Raw genomic sequence first — 22,106 nt, 5'->3', positions numbered from 1 at the left:
TGGTGGTCCACCACCATAGGTTGTTATCTTGTTACGGGGTAGTACCCCATGTGTTGGTTTTAATACATTTGTCGCCTCCAAGAAGTACGTCTGCGACTCAGTTGAACGCACTACATATGTATTGGTGAGGCAGTATCTCACCAAGGCTGGTACATCACCATTCAATCCTTAGGACGCTGTCTTTCCGACAGCTCTGTTCTTCACCTGAGGACGGCTGCTTGCCTTGTGGCCGAAACGTCGTGAGAATTTGTATTATGTTCTATTTTTATCATTTTATTATTTCCCTTCTACGTGACTTTACCGAAAGAACCAAGAATATACATTCAATCATTGTTGGACCAAATCTTAAATTATTGCAATGGTATCGGGCACAGGTACTTTGTTGAACTAAGAAACTACATCGAAACTAACGAGCAAATCACCTGGGGACAGTGATATATCCTTAATTTACGATACCAGGTCAGCTGAGCAAAGTACAGAGGAGGTGGTCTTACCAGTGAATGGCTGTAAGGTCTCAGACAGATATCGGGCCAGTTTGTAGGTGGAGACGATGAGACGAAGGGGTGTACCTTTTTATGGATTTTTGGTAAGCCATATAATCTGGGTGGTCTAGCAGCAGAAGGTTTTAAGGAAAACCGTTTGTTCTGTTCAATTAATGAAGCCGAATCAGTGATGATACTGTTTGTTTTCGTAACGAGGCTGTTGGTGGGATCTCTTAAAATGTTTGTATAGCTCACATCATTATGTAGGTCCTGAATTGTGTTGTTGTACACGGTTTTGTCCATGATGACCGTGGCATTACCCTTGTCGGCCGAGGTGATGACGATATCATCCCTCTTTTTCAATTGAGATAACTCAAAACGCTCATCCTTACTGATGTTGCTGACTGGTATCTTAGCGCTTTTGAGGGTTGCATCGATTTCAGATCTTGTCACGTCTGCAGCGATGCGTCCCAACCCTTAAGGGCTACATCGACCTGGGCAATGATGTCATCCACTGGTATATGTTTGGTCTACATTACAGACTGCCAGTACACTCGCTCAGATTAAGAACCAGGCTACAGTCTACATGGTTGGTTTTTGGTTTTTATTATTATTTTTTACCGAAAGAACCAAAGAATATAAATTCCTGCAGTCACGAAAGTTCGCTGCTATATTGCTGGATGTTCTATAAAATTAACTGGATCAGTTAATTTAGTCGACACAGGTAAATAGTTACAGCCTTCTGACAGAACTGCGAAAGGTATTCGAGTCCCTTGGCCATGATCCAGTCAATTGTAATGCAGAAGAGGGCCAGGGCAAAGGTACCAACCTTTATGCACACACGACGACGTCATATAAAAGATTCATATAGGTGTCTACCCATCAGGACACGTGATGTCGACCTAGATTTCAGCACATAGAATGAACCAGGAAAGAGGTGGAGTTACCACGGCTCCCACATTCGTTCATAACGCCCCTCTGTCCACAGAGCCGAAAGCAGCGGCCTTAATGTGAACGTAAGCGATGTCTGCCGACCTTGTGAAAGGTCACCTTTCACAAACGCAGGGTTTGATCTTCCCCGAAGTTCATGGTCCACCCTAAATCGCATCCACTACACAAACCATGGCAGTAGTTGGGGATACCTTAGAAACACATGGAACATTTAAAACTCTCCATTGTGTCGACTGTGGTCATCCAGAACAGACCGTACACTGTATAACGACGCAATGCCCGATTCGCTCCTGACGCGATTGTCGGGCTTGGCCACCTGAATGTGAAATTATAGTCGTTGCTCTGTATCTACATCAGCCGTACAAAAAGAGAATATGCCGTGGGAGCCCCGAGAGTGACCACGTCCACTTCCGATCGTGCATGTTCGTAAACCCAGGGTGCTGTGGTCGACGGCGCCGCACGAGCTGAGGGTGCCGTTGTGCGAAGAAGTTCGCCTGTAAAAAGAAAGCTCTTCCCAGGCATTGAGAGGAGCGAAATGGGCCGGCAGCCAAAGCCGTCCCTAGGGTACACAGCGAATTGGGGCGACCGCATCGTGCCCCGCGCTTTGTGGTGGGGGGGGGGGGCTTCAACGTCACGGTGTCAGATGTAAAACTGCCGGTGCAGTTTACAGGCGTTGAGGCAGTGGCGTAGTAACGACATTTATCAGCTCAGGGGGTGCGGCAATCGGTCAGGTGGGGCCCCAATATTTGATTTGTCTCGCACGGTCGCACCCAGGCTATCATATATCGCGGCTCCTCTCGCCCTAATCACGTCGTCATGCTCACGGTCTCGAACATTTAATGCTGTAGGGCGCTCAGTCATCGCAAAATGCAGCCACTGCAGCTCCGTAGTACCACTTTGCAATATAATTGACACGCATCTAATGAAAAGATTGTCCCAAAAATGTGAAATAATGTTTAAACAGTGTTTAATTGAAGCTGTTCTTCCTTTACACTGCTGTTGAAAACATATCTCATTGTGGTTGTCAAGGGGGCCCCAACTCGTAGCTTTGGCCAGCAGAGGAGACAAATGCATTGTTATTGATTGTCCCATGGATATATATATATGATCCATAGATTGTAAATATTTGACCTTTGTTCTCGTCTTGTTGCCAAGCAAGCCATACTGGTCTTTGTTTACTTACGTGTGCGCATGTACACACCTTTATCAATCCACTGGTGGATGACGGCCTCCCAACGCCATAGAGGTTATTTGTCAACACTTCACCATGCTGGTGAGTGCAGGTCGCTGAAGGTGTGTGGAGCATATTCATGCGGGCATAGGAGTACAGTACAACAATGCATTTTGAGACACTGCTCTCTGCTACTTTGCAACCACGCAGCCTATAACACCTGTGGATAAACGTGATGCTGGAGAATAAGTACACTGCTGCGTATAGAGACGTGAAATATTACATACTGGATCAAGTGGGTGAAAGAAGCCATTGTCAGCAGATGTCGAGTATAATAACCCGAGTTACTTTGGCCGCATGTGAACCGATGATAAAAATCTCTCGAGACGAGTGGCCACGTGAGTCAGGGGTCAGAGCGCTGAGCCCGCACTGCTGAGATGCTGGGTTCAAATCCCAGGTTGCAGCCAGCCGTGAATAAACAGGGTTAAGTGTAGCGAGTTAATAGTCTTAGCCGGGTCTTCAATTACTAAAGGAAACCCTTCATATTCAGTTTAGTTTGTCACTTATTAATTTACAGCCTCTTATAAAGCCACCAATTGATGAAAGAATTGCCATGCTGTGTCAGTGGTGGATGTATCTATGTATGTTGAACTTCTTTTGCATCGTACGTAGCCAACCGTGCTAATCGGAGGTGCGGGGAGAAGGACAACAAACTAACACACAAAACGCAATTTTAAAGATTTTAGTTTTCAATCTAGATGTGAAAGTGCATAGCTTCCAATTGTTTCCTAATATCTGAAGAGCGTTCCAGACGGCCGCATAAAAGGCGCATCTGAAAGCGCGTGATGTGGTGACCTCTTTAGTTCGACACAGCCGCTACGATTACCAACAGCAGCAGCGGCTATAACGGGGGTGGGGCGCTCCCTGTTGGCTGTAGCGCGGCTCGCCCCATTATTTCGGCTGTCGCCGGCCCAGCGGGCGGTGCCGGGCGATAATGTGATCGGTAATTCGCTGTCAGCGAGTCGTCAGCGCAGCGCGTTGCCATCCTGCAACTGTTACCAGCGAGCGTAGAGGTGTGGGAGGAGGGGGGCAGCCGTGTTGAGAGATGATGAGACGCCGGCTTTTGCCAGCTGTGCGGGTGGTTCGTGGACAGATACGGAGGCATAATCTAACAACAATCGAATACCTTGCTGGACAGAAAGGTGACGATGCAGCCCTGCAATTCTTTTTTCTGGCGGAAGTTTCAAACGCTTCCTGCATGAGAGGAAGCATTGGAGAGCCACTCTAAGACGGGTTTTTTGGCCCCACTCGCTAAACGTCTCTCAAAAGCTTGATGCATCTTATGGGTTTCATTTGGAATGTTATGCGAGCGTGCGTCGCCCTTTTGTCATTCCACTGCCGGATGAGGGCCTGCCCACACCGTGTAGGTCACAGAGGTTATTTAGCATACTTCACCACGGTGGTCAGTGTGGGTAGGGAATGGAGGGGCGAATGGACAGAGCATAGTACAGTCCAACAATGGATTTTGCTCCACTGTCCTCTGCTAACAATGCACCATTGCTTATACATGTTGGTCAGCTATTCAGGCGCTATCCAGGATTCATCCTAATTAGCTTCCGTAATCTGATGCGAACCGGCACATTTAACGTGATTTTATCATTGTCATGGAAATTAACACATTGGGTAAAAGCACACTCGGAAGCTAAGCAAGTTAGAGCACAGTTAGTACTAGCATAAGTGCCTGGCTGGGAATGACAGGTGTTATAGGCTAGAGTTGCAAGGAGAAGGCAGTATAGCAATGGTTTCCTGAATCAATCTGTGAGGAGCTTGAAATGCTATTCCTCTGTACTATCTGAGGTTTCTCCACAAGCCGCGAGTCAATTCATGGATCTGGCCAAACATCACCATGAAGGATCCTGGATAAAAGTACGGGGTATAAATAATATTTGTTATATTAAGAGTTGGACATATTTTAACATGTAGACTGGCATTTATAAGTATCGTATGTCAAATTAAACCCATCACAATATTGACCCTTGGCAGGCTTGAACATCCACACACACGTGTTGGTAGGTAGGCAGACAAAACAGTCGATATTCAGGGATGTAAATAGTTTGGTAGGTATGCATGCAGGTGGGTGACTAGGCACGATAACAAGAACATGTGCAAGTTAAGTAGATAGGCAGATTGGTAGGTAGGTATACAGGAAGGCATATAACTAGGTACGCAGGCTAATTAGCAGGTAGATAGTATTGGAAGTTAGATATTAGTTTGATAGTGAGGAAGGCTAAAAGTCAGTTAGGAAAACATTTTATAGAACAGGCGACGGCAGACTGATAAAAGCACACACACGCCACGCACATGAACTCAAGCACAAGTTTGATGGACGGCTTATTAGAGCGCTCATTATCACTGGCCAGTCTCGAGGCTTTGTCTGCCCCTGAGCAATTTCAGCCACTGAACACTTAGCACATGCACGAGGTGAGTTCTCCCTGGCACTTTAGGCAGCTCATCTCTCACTGCGCCAACACATGGAGCCCCCAGGGCAATGGGAAATAGAAGGCACAACAGCAGGAGGCCGAATTGAGGTATTCACTTGTTAACAGAAAAAAGAGCATCTTAAACGACAATTTACATAGCGACAAACACTTGCCCCTAATGAATTAGAATGCCAATTTAAATCCAATTTGGGGAAACTAGGAGGTCCCAAATGAAATCCCCCAACCCCAGGAGAAGCATGCCCCACCAACCCGAATTTTAACTTTAACTGCCCGCACAAATCAGATGTGGAGGAGTGTATTTGATTGATGCTCCTGTTGCTCTCTCACTGGCGTTCAGTCACTCGTCGCGACTTCATTGCTACTGCTATTATCATTGTTTGCATTAACTTCACACCTTGTACAGAAACAAGCGTTGTGAGAATACATTTTCACTGCAGGCCTATTTTCATTCACAAGGCTTGTGTCTGTAGATATGATCTTTGTCTGACCTGTTGTTATTACCATTGGACGATCCTAAACATCTGCGACATGTGTCTGATTGTCTTTTTATAATTCCCAGATTTCGCACATACTTTGGACCTAAAGCATTTAATGTAGCTGCTCCAAATTTTGGAACCACCCAGTTTTGTCTCTTGGCATCGCCATTCTGCCAACTCTGTCCTCTGTCCTGCTGGACATCTGTGAAAAGAGCTTCACAGCTCATTTGATTTCTCCAGGATAAACACAGATTGTGATTCAAATTACTATTACAATCACTCAAGTTCAAATGTGAATGTGATTTTACAACATAATTGTTCTTATTAATTTTGTTTTATCTATAAATGTGGAATGATTTGTTGTCTGCCAGCCGAGTCGCCCTTGAAAAATATATTCTTAGCTCAATGGGCTTTGCTCAGGAAATAAACGTCTGATTCTGATACTTCAGCATAAATCTATTCTATTTGATTGACTTTTTTCCCTTCATCAAAAGTTGTGTTTAACCACCATACCGCAAAACAGAATGTCGAACTGATGGGTTTTTGAGTTTGGTTAACCGACTTCCTAAGACTGGTTTAAACCGGTATGGATGATCATTTTTGCATAAAAGTAGCAAAACAAAGATCTCCAGTGCAGCAGTACTATTTTAGTCATGGCATCAGTGGCTGTGATTGTAAGTGGAGGCAGGTGACGGAGGTGTTAGTTGCCGTGCTGGCTTCTTCGCTTTCCCCGCACGGCAGTTTCAGCAATTGCCGAGTGCAGCAGTCCCCGAGATACGAACGTCCGACTTACGAACATCCGCACTTACGAACGAACAGTCATAAGATGTTATTCTTTTTAACCATCTGACTTGCAAAGTTCGGTCGTACTTATGAACTGAACCGCGGGACTTTTTTGTTCGGCGGAACAGTCCTCCGTGAGATGTAATGAGTCCCAGCATCCCACGTGATGCACAACAGTGAACCGTGAGACTCAAGGTTAGTAAAAATATAACTTTTTTTTCATGTTACTTTATTTTAGGTTTTCTTTAATTCACTCAACAGTATTTATAACAGCATTACATGCTAATGTACAATATTTCGTCTTATTTATGAGTTTAACATTGCCTACTATTTTTATTAAACCATAACACATTTTATATGTACAAATAACTATTGAGTTCCGAGATACAAAAACATTTAATTACGAACGGGTCTTGGGAACGCAACTCATTCGTAAACCGGAAGACTGCCTGTATCTTAAATCCCCCACGGGGGCAGTTGGACACTCGTAGGCTCTCCGGCAATGGAGGAGAGAGCCATCTGCAGGAGCAGAATGGGTGCCCAGAGAGGGGTTCCCATTGCACTGGACTGGAAGTCAGTTTTTTCAGTTTTCAGTTTCATTTATTAGGTATAACCCTGTGAGCCATGCGGCTCTTGACTCGGGTGCAACCGCAACAAAACAAAAACATGAACAAGAAACATCTTAAAGTGACTACACGCAACAGAAAAATCCTGGAAAAAACAGCAAAGTCTTCCAGAAAAAAACACCGTATTTCAACGATGTGTGCAAAAAATCCCAGTGGGATGCAAGTCAGCACTAGCGCGAGGCCGGTCGCCCATGCACATGTGGCCTGACAGCACTAGGGCCACGGCAGTAGCCGGGTCTGGCCGGAGCAGCCAGCCACATCTTCAACTGTCTTGGTGGCGCTGTGTGGGGAAAGCAGCAGAAACGGGGAGAGAGGAATGATATCTCGACGGGTCCAGCCGCCACCCATTTCACCAATGCACTGTGGCCAACCCAGTGAAGTGTAGTCAATCAACCCCCCGTCTCCCAGCATTGGACTTGATACAATTACTTTGTTTTATCATTATTATACTTTTAGCTCAATGGGCTTCACAATACACGTGATGTAGAACACGTTCATAAAACAATAGTATATATAAGACAGAACTGAAAAAACCTGGAGAAACTATAGAAAGTATGTATGTTGAACTTCTTTGGCACCATACGTAGCCAACCGTGCTCGCCGGAGGTGCAGGAAGGTGGACTGAAATCAAAGAGATTAACTGGATACGGGATTGAGACCACGTCGAAGTGCTTTGGGAACCTGGTAATGAAAAGTAAATATTCCACTGTGCCTATAGAAGCAAGCTTTTGATCAGCTCGTGTTACCACCTGTTATGAAAAACGGTTCAGAAACATGGTCATTCATGAAAATATAGAAGAACTTTAAAATGAATTTTAAAAAACGGTGCTATGCATGCTTGTAATTACACTGTGAGAGAACGAGGGACACATGGATTTCAGAACGTATACAGGTTAATGACATCATTCAAACTTTTGATTTAAAGCTTTCGTGACTGCAGGAATTCATATTCTTGGTTCTTTCGGTAAAGTCACGTAGAAGGAAAATAATAAAATAATAAACCGAGAAGATGGATTCTGGTTTAGCAATCATTGGAAGGATTTGCTAAACCATTTCGGTTGATTGTGTTCACGCTTACGGTGACTTTCCGACCGCATTCCATTCTCTTCTTCTCCCCCCTCCTCTTTTCCGAACATAGATGGACTCGTCCATCTGACCAACTGCCAAATCGCTGTCCGTGGTGCTGTCGTTAAAAAACGCCACTTTTTTCAAATTTTCTTGCTGTGAATTTCACACCTGATGATGATTGCTTGTGTTGCAGTCGAAACGTCGTGAGAATTGTATTGTTTTATATGTTTATTATTGTATTATTTCCCTTCTACGTGACTTTACCAAAACAACCAAGAATATCATTCAAACTGTAAAAAAGTGGCATTGAGCAGGAGACGCCATGTCTAATATATTTAAAGGAAACGGTAGAATGTATCTTTTAAAAAAGTACGTGCCAATAAAAAATGACGCAACGATCTAATAATGAACAAATTAAATTCCAACAAGGCTGTATGTGTAGTGGGTAGCTTCGCTGTCTGAAACAGACAATCTGAGTTTAAATCCTGCAATTAACGAATAAAAGCTGGAAAAGGAGGGGACAAGCTGTCTAATAGATATGCGAGTGGGCAATTTCAAATACAGAGCACAAGGTGGAGTGGGACATCTTGAGAAACCTCAACAATAAAGGAAAAACCTGGATTTGACATGATAAGTCCAGAGCTGACAAATATAGATTGGAGTGAGAGAAAATGAAAGAGGCATAAAAATATATATATATCTCCTTTTCCTAATTTTCATAACATGTTTGACCACCTTGTTCTATTGCCAAATTGTACAAGTGACTTGACTTAGCCACTTGTATGTATGTTGAACTTCTTTCACATCGTACATAGCCAACCGTGTTAATAAGAGGTGTGCGGGAAGGACAATGAACCAAACACGTAAAGCAGTTCTAAATTAATTAATTTTAAATGTATATGTAATAGTACATAGCTCCAGTGGCTTCCTGATATCGGAAGCCAATGCAACTTTGTGAGCACCGGATGGATATGTTCGGATCTTGCAGTACCCATCACGACACGTGCCAAATAATTTTGTACATGCTGCAGCTTGCTAATGTTTTTGCCAGACGTCTCATAAAGTAGCGAGTTCCAACAATCGAGCCTTGTCGATACTATGCCGCCATGTTGGCTATGTAATGACTCAATAGTGGCCATGTGTCGTAGAGCCCTGATATTAAAATTACAGGACCTGACTATATTTTGCACCTGGTGCCGATGCTCTTTTGATTAGTAGAAAGCTGAATCCTAGAGTCTGCGATCGCCACACCTGTTCTTCCCACAATTATTATTTCGTTCTTTCGGTAAAGTCACGTAGAAATAAATGTAATTAATTAATAATAGAATACGACGTTTCGATTGCAAAACAAGCAACCATCATCAGGTACAAATGAATGAGAAAACAAACATAGTAAACTTGAAAATATAATGCAATACAACACAGAGAGTCGGCCAACACAAGTCAACACCCCACCTGGTTGATTACGTTCCTCCAAAGATTGTTAAATTTGACACAGACAGACACACAAGCAGAGAGAGACTCACACAGAGAAAAACAGAGAGAGACACACAGATAGGCACACAGAAAGACAACGTCTCCTCCCACAATGTTTGTCGCCTCAGTACCAACCAGCAAAACCTCAGATTTTCCTCAATTAAGCAGAAGTTCGTGTTGTGCAAAGCACACGAGCACCACTCGTGTGCAATCTTCGAAGTTACCGAGGTTCTCCATATCTAACTTTGACTTCACAGCGGTGTATAATTGTTTATCGGTATATTTATGGAACTTGATGTCATGCGATGAGATGACATCGACCATCAGAGAGACGCATGTTGAAAATCGGAAGGGCGAACTGTAATCGACCATGTAGGTATAACTTAATCCACCTCAGTGCCATTCCCGTTACACCAAACCTTGACCTTAGCCGCCCGATAGGCATCTTATAGTCGATGGTGTTGAAGGCGGCTAAGAGATCGAGGCCAACCAACACTGCAGCACACCGGTCATCCATGATCTTATAGAGGTCATCAGTGATCTTTAGTAGAGCCGTCTCAGTGGTGTGGAACTTCTGGTACGCCGACTGCAATGGGTTGAATCTGCCCATTCCAGCGACGCGGGGAAGTAACCACCTCGGACTAAGGCACTCTATGACATTTGAAAGCATACTCAGGTTTCAAATTGGGTGACAGTTTGCAGGGTCACTATAGCCGAGCTTTTTCGAGAGTGGTGTTACCTGCGCCAATTTGAACCGGTCTGGAACACAGCCCTCGCTGAAATAAATATTTTCCAGGTTGACAATCAGCAGCGCAAGCATGTCTGAGCATAATTTGAAAATCGACGTGTGGATGTAGTCGAGAGATGATGTCTTATTTGACAGCCATATGATGAACATCTGACACCTCAGCCACTGATCTTGGTGCCAGGGTCTCGAGTTTGGCATTGGTTCCAGGTTGATCAAACTCAGATGGCAGCCCGGGAGAATGTGTTGCCTTCAAGTTAGAAACTGCCATCTTGACCATCACTAGAACGTTGCAAGTAGGTTGACTAGTTGATGGATGGTTGGAGTGCAGCAGACCCTTCATGATAAGCCATAGAGTACGAGGTCACGAGCTGACTCATTGACACGAAGAGCTCAGAACGATCTGCGAGACTCAATAATGAGTCAGTTGTCAGATCTGCAGGTGGCTCTGTAAGCGAGTTGGACAGACTTAAAACCAAAGATGCTCCAGCCTCCTCCGGGTCTGCTTTGCTGCGATAGTCTCCGGAGACAGCCAGTTACTGCACGCTTTCCCCGTTCTCTTTGTGCTTGTTCAGATGACCACGATTTCATCAAGAACAGCAGTGATATAATTTTCTAATTGAGCTGCAAATGATCGACCATCGATACAGGATTTAGACACGCCAATGAAGACCGGAACTTCTGATGGCAAGCATTGTAGTCCAGTCAGTGGCGTCACTAGGGGGGTGCGGGTGTTGCGGACCGCACCGGGTGACACCGTCAGAGGGGGTGACACCAAAATGACTGTCTATACAATATTTGTGCAGTGTTTCGGCAGAAATGTATTATTATTTTTATTTAAAAAAATATCCCTGTAGTTAGTTATAACAACAACAAAAAATTCGTAAGCCCAGCTTACATGTACAATATACCTACAAGGCTAAAACTGTGATAATTTACTTTTTGAACCTTCTAATGCGCTCCGGTCGGAGCTGTCATTATTACCCAATTACAATGATGCTTCGAGTCACGTGGTTTCGTCTACACGCGCTACAAGCACGCGCTGTTGTTTTCGTTGCTGCTCGTGTATATATAGTCGCTGATTGTCACATTTTCTGTTGTTTTAGCTACAATATTTTTGTAATTAGTATTTGTGAAACTATATGAATAACTTTTTGGAGAATTAAGTAGTAATTAAAGGAAATATTGTAATTTAAAGGTGTAATTTTATTTTGCTAGTTGTTTATGTCACTACTATTGCCATTACATTCAGTGATATACGGTTATTACGATTTACGAGTAACAGTAGTACAAAAAACATTACTAAGGATTCTGTATGGTCTGAAACGGGCGGAGGACCATGAGGGGTGACACCAACCCTAGTGACCCCACTAAGTCCAGTCGTTTATGGTCTTTGTATGACATCATTGTGACGGATGGGCGAATAATCTATTCGGTAATGCTACTCTCACGTCACGTGACTGTGATCTGAAATACCCCACGTCTCCACTAACAATGTTGGTCACAGTTACAGCATCGGCGGATGTGAAAAATATGCTCCAGTATATTTCTGAAGTGACATGTTGCACCACTAATGTGCTGGGTTAAACTGTGACTGTTGATACTCTCGGCAAGATCACGAGATTTTACCACAACAACTGGTTCGTTCGGGACAGTTCAAATCACCGCAGATGATGTAGCAAGGGCTAAGTGACCTACAGTTTAGCAGACTGGAAAGCTCGGAAAATAATTTAAAAAATAGTTTTAAGAAAATGGTTTAAGAAATGTATTTCGTACAGCAAATTATTAGTTGGCATGGCAACCCAGTGCCCCATACAGAGAGTGCTCCCATGGCAAAGTGGCACAGAGACCTCCCCAAGTGGGCCCCGCCTGCTGACCGATGGGGCGACGGCGACTGGGCCTAAGCAGCAGGGAGGCCAACCGACCGCCAATGGTCTAAATTTTTAATTTACCATATAAAGTAGGGATCTTTACACATCGCGCGAGATACTGATTTGAGGCTAGGCTGACCTTGGGTGCGGCCCAGGACCGGTACAGATTACAATCGTCACTCGTGTTAGCCGTGAGCGGGAGTTGAACTCGGGTCGCTGGGTTCATAGTGCAGCACGTTAACCGCTACACCACTGCTCCCCACACGTACAGACTACATGCACAGAGAAACACACGTGACGCCAGCCTGTCCATACAATGGGCTATTGATGATCCAAAGCCAGAAAAGGGAATTTCACAACATTTCTCTGATGAAGCCTGAATTCCCAAATGAGATTTTACCTCCATATTTCATCTTTAAGAAAATAAACTTCGGAGTGCACGTGTGTCCAACATACACGGGCACATAAGGACACCCACAAAAAAATCACACGCACACTGAAACACACACAAAGACCACCCATATTGCATTTAACTGAATGTTGGGGAATGCTGTTCGCGAGCACCTATGAAGACCGGCACAGCACACAAGGGCGTGGGTGGTCAAACACCACACCTGGCAGCTGCCTTCATCTCCGGTCCTTCTATTTACACTCTGCACCAGGTATTCATTTAAGGCTGAATCGACCTCGGGGAGGCCCAGGACCGGTGGGAATATTCGCGACTGATGTAACCTTTAACAGACTGTTGGGAGAAGCGCTGTGATCGCAAACACACACATACTGTATAGACACAAATGATGATGATAAACCCACGCAATGATACACATACATGTGTAGGACTCGTACTCTCGTTGTCTTTCTAGTCTCGTTTATTCACGCGTAGAGTTCACACCTCCTCATCATCGCTCTGTGTCTCTCCATTCGCTCTGATGCACAACTCTCCATTAACAACACTCCATGTCTCCCCGTTTCTACCGTACACTGTATCCTCTCTATCCACTACTACCGTACACTGCGTTCTCTCTATCCACTGCTACCGTACACTGTGTTCTCTCTATCTACTCTACCGTACACTGTGTTCTCTCTATCCTTATCGTACTTATCTCTGTTCAATGCTGCTCCGTCTCTCTCCCGGGCACCAACCGCTCCAGCTCCAATCCCAACCAAGACTCCTGTCTCTCCGTTACGCTGTCCCCTATATCCCCGCACCAATCAGTCCCAATCAATTACTCCATCCCCCGCTTTGCTACTCGCCCCCAGGCCCCCAGCCTCACGTGACGATGTTTTTGCCGCCAGGCCGGCGTCGGTTATTAACCACTCACCCTCCTGACCAATCACTGGCCTGCGTCCTCAGTCACCCCTAACACCTGTCGTGTCTCTTAACGACCCCCCCCCCTTAATGCCACAACAACAAAAACCGTGTCCTCAGATGCTCCCACTGTACTCTGCTCGCTTGCCTAGCAACAGAACGCGTGGCACGTCATTTCAAGTCCTACACATGTGTACAGCCAGTCCTCTACTTACGAACATCCGTACTTACGAACACCCGCACTTACGAACCACCTTCCTTGATATATTTTTTTACCATTAACTTAAAATGCGAACTCACACTTGCAAACTGAACCGCGGAACTATTTTGTTCAGCAGACCAATCCTTGGCGAGATGTATTGAAGAAGCCTCACGGTGGGAGTGTTTGTGTGTGTTCGTGCGCATGTGTGTGTTTGAAAGTGAGTGTGTTGGGGGCGCATCACACACAACATCATGGATGCATGCCGGGTCCAAGCAAAAACATCTGCTGGACTACATAGTGACGGATCAGTGGATGCGGGCCCATGTCATTGACACCAGGACCTACCGTGGAGCTGATCTGCCCTCTGACTATCGACTTGTCATATGTAGGATGTGCCTGCCATTCTTCCACTCCGGTGGTGGGTGTACACCCAGGACCCCATTCCAACCTAAGGTGGCCTGGTCTCAGCTAGCTGATGAAAGTTGCAAGCGAGAATTTCATCATCGCTTGCGGCTGGGGTTGGCATTGTCCCCCACTCCTCCAGACGTCGAGGGTAAATGTGCAAGGTTTAGGACTGTGACTCATGCAGCTGCAATGGCTGCTTTGGGTATGCGGTCCAGACCTCTCCAGAGACCCTGGCTGACAGAGGAGGTGTTCAGGATAGTTGAAAAAAAGCGACAGGCCCACTATAATCGTCTACAGCATCCCACGTCAGAGAATGAGGAGGCTTACCACAGCCTTCGCTCGGAGGTTCGGAGAGCCGTATGGCGCTGCAAGGATGGGTGGTGGTCGCAGGTTGCTTTGAAGATGGAGTCTGCCTCAATGTAACGCGATCACAAATCCCTATTTAACGACATCAAAAAAGTAACCTGCAGCTCCACACCTATTACCATCATGAGGGGAAAAACGGTGATCATCTCTCCGACCCCCACGAACAGGTTAGCAGATTTGCTGAACATTTCTGTGAGGTCCTGGGGGAGGGAAAATCCCTCGACATGGGAAATATCGTGAGACAAAGTGGGGATGACCCTGCGGAGGCTGCGGTGCCTCAAATATTTGAAGAAGTCACCCCCTGTGAGTGGCTGGCTGAGGTGCCATCTGTTGAGGAAGTACTAAAGGCTATCCAGAATCTGAGACCAGGAAATGCACCGGGCAGAGATGATCTCCCAAGCGAAATGCTGAGGGAGGGTGGCGTTTGTGCACAGACTGCCCTACATGATATCATAACAACAGTCTGGACCACTGGACAGGTTCCGCAGGGCTGGAAGGATGCCCTGGTGGTCCCCCTATTTAAGAAGGGGGACCGCACAGACTGCAACAACTACAGGGGCATCTCACTCCTCAGTGTGCCGGGAAAGGTCCTGGCAAGGATTATTCAATATCGCCTTGCTAGGCACGCTGAGGAGAGGCTTGCGGAGCCTCAATGCGGTTTCAGGAAAGGGCGGTCCTGCACAGATGCAATATTTTCTGTCCGTCTGCTACAGCAGAGGGGTAGGGAATTCCAACAAGACCTACATCTCTGCTTCATTGACCTGGTCAAGGCCTATGATACCATCAGTAAGCCTGGGCACTGGGTTGTTCTTCGTGCTTTCGGAGTCCCTGACCCTCTGCTCACAATCATTAAGGACCTTCATGATGGTGAGCGGGCCCGGGTAAAACTACGTGGCCGGGAGTCGGAGCCATTCGCTGTACACCTTGGGGTGTGACAGAGATGTCCTCTGGTTCCCACATTATTTAACATCTATTTTTACCACGTAGTTCATCAGGCCTGCAATAGCTGTACCGGAGGAATTTCCATCTGGTACAGATATAATGGGAAGCTTATCGATGCCCAGGTGCGGTCAAGGGATGGCTCCCTATTGCTCAACAATGTTACGTATGCTGATGATCTGTTAATCGCTGCTCACTCAGAGGAGGAGTTGGAGGCACTGCTGCTAGACCTGGAGCTTGCCACTAAGAGGTGGGGCCTTACCATCAGCCCCACCAAAACTAAGCACCTGCCAGGTTGTTTTGTGCCATCGGACACTCCACCCCCACAACTCCCAATTGGTGATGGAGTGGTTGTGGAAAGAGCGGAGAGTTTCCCATATCTGGGCAGTGTGCTTATGACCGGCTCCGGTTTAACAGCAGAGGTCTCACTCCGAATCAGTTGAGCGACATTATCTTTTCATCGGTTGCGTAACGCTGTGTGGAAGCTACCTGGTCTGTCGCTCTACACGAAGCTTCAAGTCTTCTCAGCATTCATTCTCTCCCTTCTCTATGCTTGCGAAACGTGGACTCCCCTAATGGAACATCTTCGCCAGTTAGAAACATTTAGGCTGGCCTGCCTACGATCCATACTGGGTTTAACCAGGCTGGATTGTGTGAGGAGAAAGTCCCATCGTGAGCTCCTCCGGCAGGCAAGGCTGTGTTGGCTGGGCCATGTAGCCCGCATGCCCAGTCACCGCATGCCTAAACAGCTTTCGTTCGGCACGGGCTAGAGAAGAGATGAAGTGATGTGGTATAGGAGGATGTGGAGCTGAGTGGACTTGCCGATGACTGGTACCAGCGGTGTCAAGATTGTCCTCTGTGGAGGAGGCTCGTAACGGACGCTACTGGGCAGTTGGAGGCAGCTGCCCTCCAACAACAACGGAGGGCAGAGGAGCGACGCTCACAACAACGAGCGGACTGCCGGGTGGCTAAAGCACAGCAAGTTGGCACAGTAGGGGGCACAGGTGGTGCATCAACCAGTCATCTCGGTAATTTCAGTCAGTCGACCCGTGGCACCTGGGTCTGCCCCGTAACCTCCTGCCAGCGGGCGTTCGACACTTCACGTGGCCTCAAGGTGCACATGGCCTGGCACAAGCGTCGTGGGACGTCACCGCCACTTAGTGGCGAATGGCGGTTGTTGTTGTTTAGGGGTCAGTAGTGCAACAGTTAGCGCGCTGCACTCTGAACCCGGGGACCCGAGTTTGATTCCCGCTCACAGCTAACACGAATAACGAATATCTAAATGGGTCATTGGCCTCCCCTAGGTCGACTAAGCCTCAAATGAGTACCGGGCAAGGTGTGTAAACATCGCCACTGGGAAGACAAATGCGGTTGGACGAGGTGCTGGCCCCCCACCTCTCATGTACCGTGCCAGCTTTCATTGGTGCTAATTGCTAACAGCACTTGCTCCTGCAGTCTCAAAAGGCTAACAGGGTATAATGTCTTGGGGCGCCCATCTGGTATGTGGAGGGGGAGGTGTTTGTCTTTATATATTCGTGTGCTGATTGTTCATGGTAGTTTTGGCTGAAGGCGTGACCCGAATGTATAAAAGGAGGGCCAGGGACAAGGGAAAACCTCAGAGAGAATTTGGCAGGATCTCAACGCAGAAGCAAAGGCCAGATGTGCAAAGTAAGTCTGTGTGTGTGGATGTACCATTCACGTGTTCTGTAATTAAACCAGGCTCAAGTAATTACATTTGGTTCTTCGTTTGACAATCCAGATTTAAGATTTAAAATAGTTTGACTGTCATGTGGCTGACATAAATTGTGTAATTATCCTGCGGAGCATTGGCGCAGTGGTTAAGGCACTGCGCAATGAAGCCGAATGACCAAACTTCGATTAATGGCCATGGCTAAAATCAGTAGCGAACGATATCTGATCCGTACATTAGTCATAGTGGGTTGGTGAATGGTGGTGCCCAGGACCAGTTAAGATATCACTCACCGGGGTGTGGAGTCGAACGGAGGTTGCATATTGTGGTGTGCTAACCACCGAGCCACTTCTCCCCATTCTAAAATATTAGGAAAATACACGGGAGGTTCTCGCTGGTCTTCACTCATCTCTGGGACGAGGTGTTACTCACCAATCAACAGCTTACCCCCATTCTCTTCTGAAGAATATACACTTCGTTCGACTCGGATCTGGAGTTTAGGCAAAGGATAAAACAAGTAGTGTTCATTCGTTCGTTCGTTCCTCAATCCGCTTGTCCGGGTGAGGGTCGCGATGGCAGCATGTTGAGTAGTGGCGGTCCAGACCTCCCTTTCCCTGGCGACAGACCCCAGCTCTTGCTAGGGAATTACCAGGCGTTTCCATGCCAGCCGAGCGACATCGTCCCGCCAGCATGTCCTGAGCCAGTCCCGGGGTCGTCTACCAAATCAAGTAGTGTATATTACAAAATTGCTCTATTAATGGCATATGTGTATATATGGATTGAACAACATAATTTATATTTTGATTTAAAGCTTTCGTGACTGCAGGGATTCATATTCTTGGTTCTTTCGGTAAAGTCACGTAAAAGGGAAATAATAAAATAATACAAATATAATGATGATTGCTTGTGTTGCAGTCGAAACGTCGTGAGAATTTTTATTGTTTTATATTATTATTATTTTATTATTTCCCTTCTACGTGACTTTGCCGAAAGAACCAAGAATATAACATCATTTATATTGTATCTTGTGACTAAACAATAGGTCCGAGCAAATAAATTACTTTACTCACAAAAAATCTACCAAAACCCTAATTTAAACCCACTGATAATAAAACCAACTTATATTTTTTTATGCGAGATATTTCTGCGAAAACAACAATGCTGTGGCTCAATCAACTGACTGGCCGCTCCCCAGATGTCCGTCTTATCTCTGCTGCTCGCCTCGGCTCTGCTCTCCGTGACCACGGAGCTGGGAGAAGGAGCTGGTGCCCAAGAGGACAGAGCCGTGTGTGCGGGGATGAGCGGGATCCCGGGGACCCCAGACCAGCACGGGGCCCCTGGGAGGGACGGCAGGGACGGGATGGACGGTGAGGGGAATTGATTCACAGCCCACAGCTGTCATTGAGATGCGCTTCTGCAGCCGTCTGGAACGCTCTTGCTTCCGATTTTAGGACGCCACTTGAGTTATGCACTTTTGAATTGATTTTGAAAACGCATTTCTTTAGAACTGCTTTGTGTTTAGTTTGTCGTCCCTTCCCCCACACTTCCGATTAGCACGGTTAACTACATGAGGTGCGAAAGACGTTCAACATACATACATGCGTGACTCGTTAATTCACTCAGGTAGGAGAGTGCGTGGAGGGGAGTAGAGTGAAATGAGAGGTAGGTGGTGGCGAGTCCATGGAGAATCCTGATAACCGTGAGAGGGATCTTGTAGTTGATGTTGGATTGGATTGGGAGCTAGTGATGGAATTGGGCAGCAGAGGACTCATAATCAGAATCTTCATTCATCCTGGAAAAATGCAACAAGCTAGTAAGTTTTTTTTCACAGATGTCCAGTAGGGGTTGGTCAGAAAGTTACAACAACAATGTCTCGAGGGGTTGCTGATCCGTTCTTTGTTCTTTTCGCAGGTGTGATGGGAACACCTGGAGCTAAGGGAGACCGCGGGGCTTCAGGAGACAAAGGCGTGAAAGGGGAGCCAGGTGAGCAGGGGTTTTTCCAGATAGGGTGAGTCGTGCCCTGATGGCTGCAGACTTTTCTGCCACGTGGTGATTTGTCTGCAATTACGTCAAATATGAAACGAAGCCTCTTCTTTGTTCATTATATTCGTCATGTAACATTAGTTTTTTTTCGTAACATTGTTTTATCGTCATTAAAGAACCCATAATGCAATGTGGATTTAAAAAATTGAAAAAACAACATAACGTGTGTAAGAAACTCGACAAAATGCACGCTTAAAATCAGTGATCAAACGAGGGAGTTCGGGCTCACTGCCAATACCTCAGTAGGAGTAATCACATCACGTTTGTTGATGAATAACATCGGCTGGCCTGACATCAAACTGCAGCAGCAGCCAACAACTGTATATGACTGAGGGAGTAAATGAGCTGCTACGTTCAGATCCTGAAGAAGCTCCTAACATGCTGAATTTAATGCCAAACACAGGGGTCATTCTGCAAATATATTTGAGGTGAAATTAAAACGTCTATTGAACCCGATGATGTGGTAATCAAGTGCTCAAGTGATTAGGACATCGACCTGTGATAGCAAAAAAAAAGTTTAAACAAAACACACCTCAATTGTGCATCTTATTAAGAAGCCACTGGAGCTATGTACTTTTAAAATATAGATTCAAAACTAATTTATTCAGAAATGTTTTTTGTGTTTTCATTTGTTGCCCCTCCCCCGGACCTCCGATTAGCATGGTTGGTGTGAAAGCAATTCAATATACATACACGTGTCGCACAGTGCCAACAACGGAGATTTGTGTCATCCATCTCACAGTCGAACACGTTGACACTTGACCTTGTTACCGTGTGTCTGTCTAGGTCTCCCGGGAAAGCTGGGCCCTCTTGGCCAATCAGGGCCAATGGGGCCTCCAGGAATCCCAGGTGAGAAGGGTGGCAGAGGCGATAAAAACGAGAATGGTGTGGGGCCCAGGTCGGCCTTCTCGGCAAAGGTGGCACTTTACAAACCGGCAACCGGATGCCCCATGAAGTTTGACGTCATCATCACCAACTCACAGGGGCACTACAACCCCATCACAGGGAAGTTTACTTGTGCATCCCCTGGCACCTACTACTTCACCTTGTTGATGCACTCAAGTGCCAGTGGCCATCTCGTGGTTATGATAATGAAAAATGGGCAATTGATATCCAATGTATTTGGCCGCCCAGACGAGGAAATTAGCGGTAGCGTTGTGCTGCGCCTTGAGACGGGAGATCAGGTATGGCTCGAGATGAAAGCTCCGTACATCAATTTGGTAATTGACGAAAGCAGGGACGCGCTGTTTAGTGGCTTTCTCCTTTTCCCCGACTGAATTGACTTCCATTGTCAGGGAATATGAAGTGAACACATGCACATCCTAATGAACATATTCACGCATGCATAAATGCATACATCTTGACGATGGGAAATCTTTAATTCCTGGATACAAGTGATGATCAAATTCTCGCTTCGAACTTTCAACATATAATGCAGACCGTGCCTCACATAAATGGGGTCTGTTTTTGGATGCTTGCTTCCACAATGGAAGAATGGCAGGCATATCCTACAGATGAAAAGCTGATGGTCAGTGGCCAGATCAGCTCCACAGTATGTCCTCATGTCAAGCAGATAAGCTCACGTTGACTGTTCCACATTGCATCGTGCAACATATGTTTCTGCTTGGACCTGACACACCCGAAGTGTTATGTGATGACAGAAATGGATGTTGGTCGTTATGAGCCCATGGGCTGCACAGCAATACAGCAGCCGACTACCATTATTATTGAGATGATTTGTGTTATGCTTTTCAATACTCCCACCTAAAGTGCAGCAGCAGAAACGGGGAGAGGGGAATGATATCTCAACAAGTCCAGCCGCTACCCCATTCACCAATGCACATTACAGGTGTATGTAGCCACCACCACCCGTTATATGTCAGTATGTGCGTGCATGTGTGTATATGTTGGTACATATGTCTTTGTGCATATGTATGCCTGCGTTTGCATGTACTTGTGTTTGTTTATATGTTTGTGTAAATGGATGTTTATATAATTAAGTGTGTGATGTTGATCTTAGTTGAATTATGCTGGCAGGGCCACTAATAGGACATAATGGTTGGCGTCGCCCGGTATGTGGGGGATCGTTATCTTTGTATATACGTGTTGATTGCTACGTTATTAATGAGTGTTTTGTTGACCGCAGGAACACGTGACCCAAATGTATAAAGGGGGAGCCATGGACAGGGGAGAACCTCAGAGAAAATTTGGAAGGACCTCGAAGCAGAATCGGAGGCCAAATGTGCAAAGTAAGTCTGTGTGTGTGTGGGTCTATCGTTCACGTGTGTTGTGATCATAACAGGTTCAACTCATTATATTTGGCTCTTTGTTTCACAATCAAGATATGATAATGAAAATATCAGTAATTATCCTGCTCGAGTTTTTAAGAATGAGCATTGGCGCAATGTTTAGGGCATTGTGTGATGAACCCAATAACCCAAGTTTGATTAATGGCTATGGCTAATTTCAGTAGCGAACGATATCTGATCCGTACATCCCTACATTAGTCATAATGGGTTGGCGAATTATGGTGCCGAGGACTAGTTAAGATATCACCGTGCTCTGACATCTCACTAAGGTTGCATAGTGTGGTGTGCTAACCACTCCGCCACTTCTCCCCATTCTAAAATACTTGAAAAATACACGGAAGTGTTTCACACAAATCAACAGCTTACCCTCTCCTCTTCCGAACAATACACACTTTGTCTTACTCGGACCTATAGTCTAGGCACAGGATAAAACAATCAGTGTATATTACAAAGGTGCTCTATTTATGGAATAAGGCCTCTCGATTTATATCTGGCTTGAACGACAATTTATTTTGGAAATTGAGAGGCCTTAAACCACAATGGATCACTTTTGTAACATATAATTATATTTATTTTATCCTGTGGCTAAACTATAGGTCCGAGCAAATCAACTATTTTCCTAACCAAAAAAAACTAACGCCCTAATTTAAACCCTGTAATAATTAATTAAGTCCACCAATATATATTTTTTAA

At 45.7% G+C, this 22,106-nt stretch overlaps 1 protein-coding gene across 1 annotated transcript; it reads left to right on the top strand.

Annotated features, from left to right (window-relative positions):
• The first annotated feature begins 18,256 nt into the window (after window positions 1–18,256).
• On the top strand, window positions 18,257–20,381 carry LOC144941044 (complement C1q tumor necrosis factor-related protein 5-like). The gene is made up of 3 exons (XM_078867467.1): window positions 18,257–18,428; window positions 18,973–19,044; window positions 19,891–20,381. The coding sequence occupies exons 1-3, from the start codon at window positions 18,257–18,259 to the stop codon at window positions 20,379–20,381; spliced, it is 735 nt and encodes a 244-aa protein (XP_078723593.1).
• Window positions 20,382–22,106: the final 1,725 nt, after the last annotated feature.

Source organism: Lampetra fluviatilis, chromosome 24 (genome assembly GCF_964198595.1).
Source record: "Lampetra fluviatilis chromosome 24, kcLamFluv1.1, whole genome shotgun sequence".
Classification (NCBI taxonomy): domain Eukaryota; kingdom Metazoa; phylum Chordata; class Hyperoartia; order Petromyzontiformes; family Petromyzontidae; genus Lampetra; species Lampetra fluviatilis.
The sequence above is the reverse complement of the archived record's forward strand: the minus strand, read 5'-3'. Positions and strand labels throughout refer to the sequence as shown.

Bases quoted from the DNA above. Each gene is read 5' to 3' on its own strand.
- LOC144941044 (XM_078867467.1), top strand. From the start codon at position 18,257: ATGTCCGTCTTATCTCTGCTGCTCGCCTCGGCTCTGCTCTCCGTGACC. The intron at 18,429-18,972 runs GTGAGGGGAATT...TTCTTTTCGCAG, and splicing joins CGGCAGGGACGGGATGGACG to GTGTGATGGGAACACCTGGA. The intron at 19,045-19,890 runs GTGAGCAGGGGT...GTGTCTGTCTAG, and splicing joins AGGCGTGAAAGGGGAGCCAG to GTCTCCCGGGAAAGCTGGGC.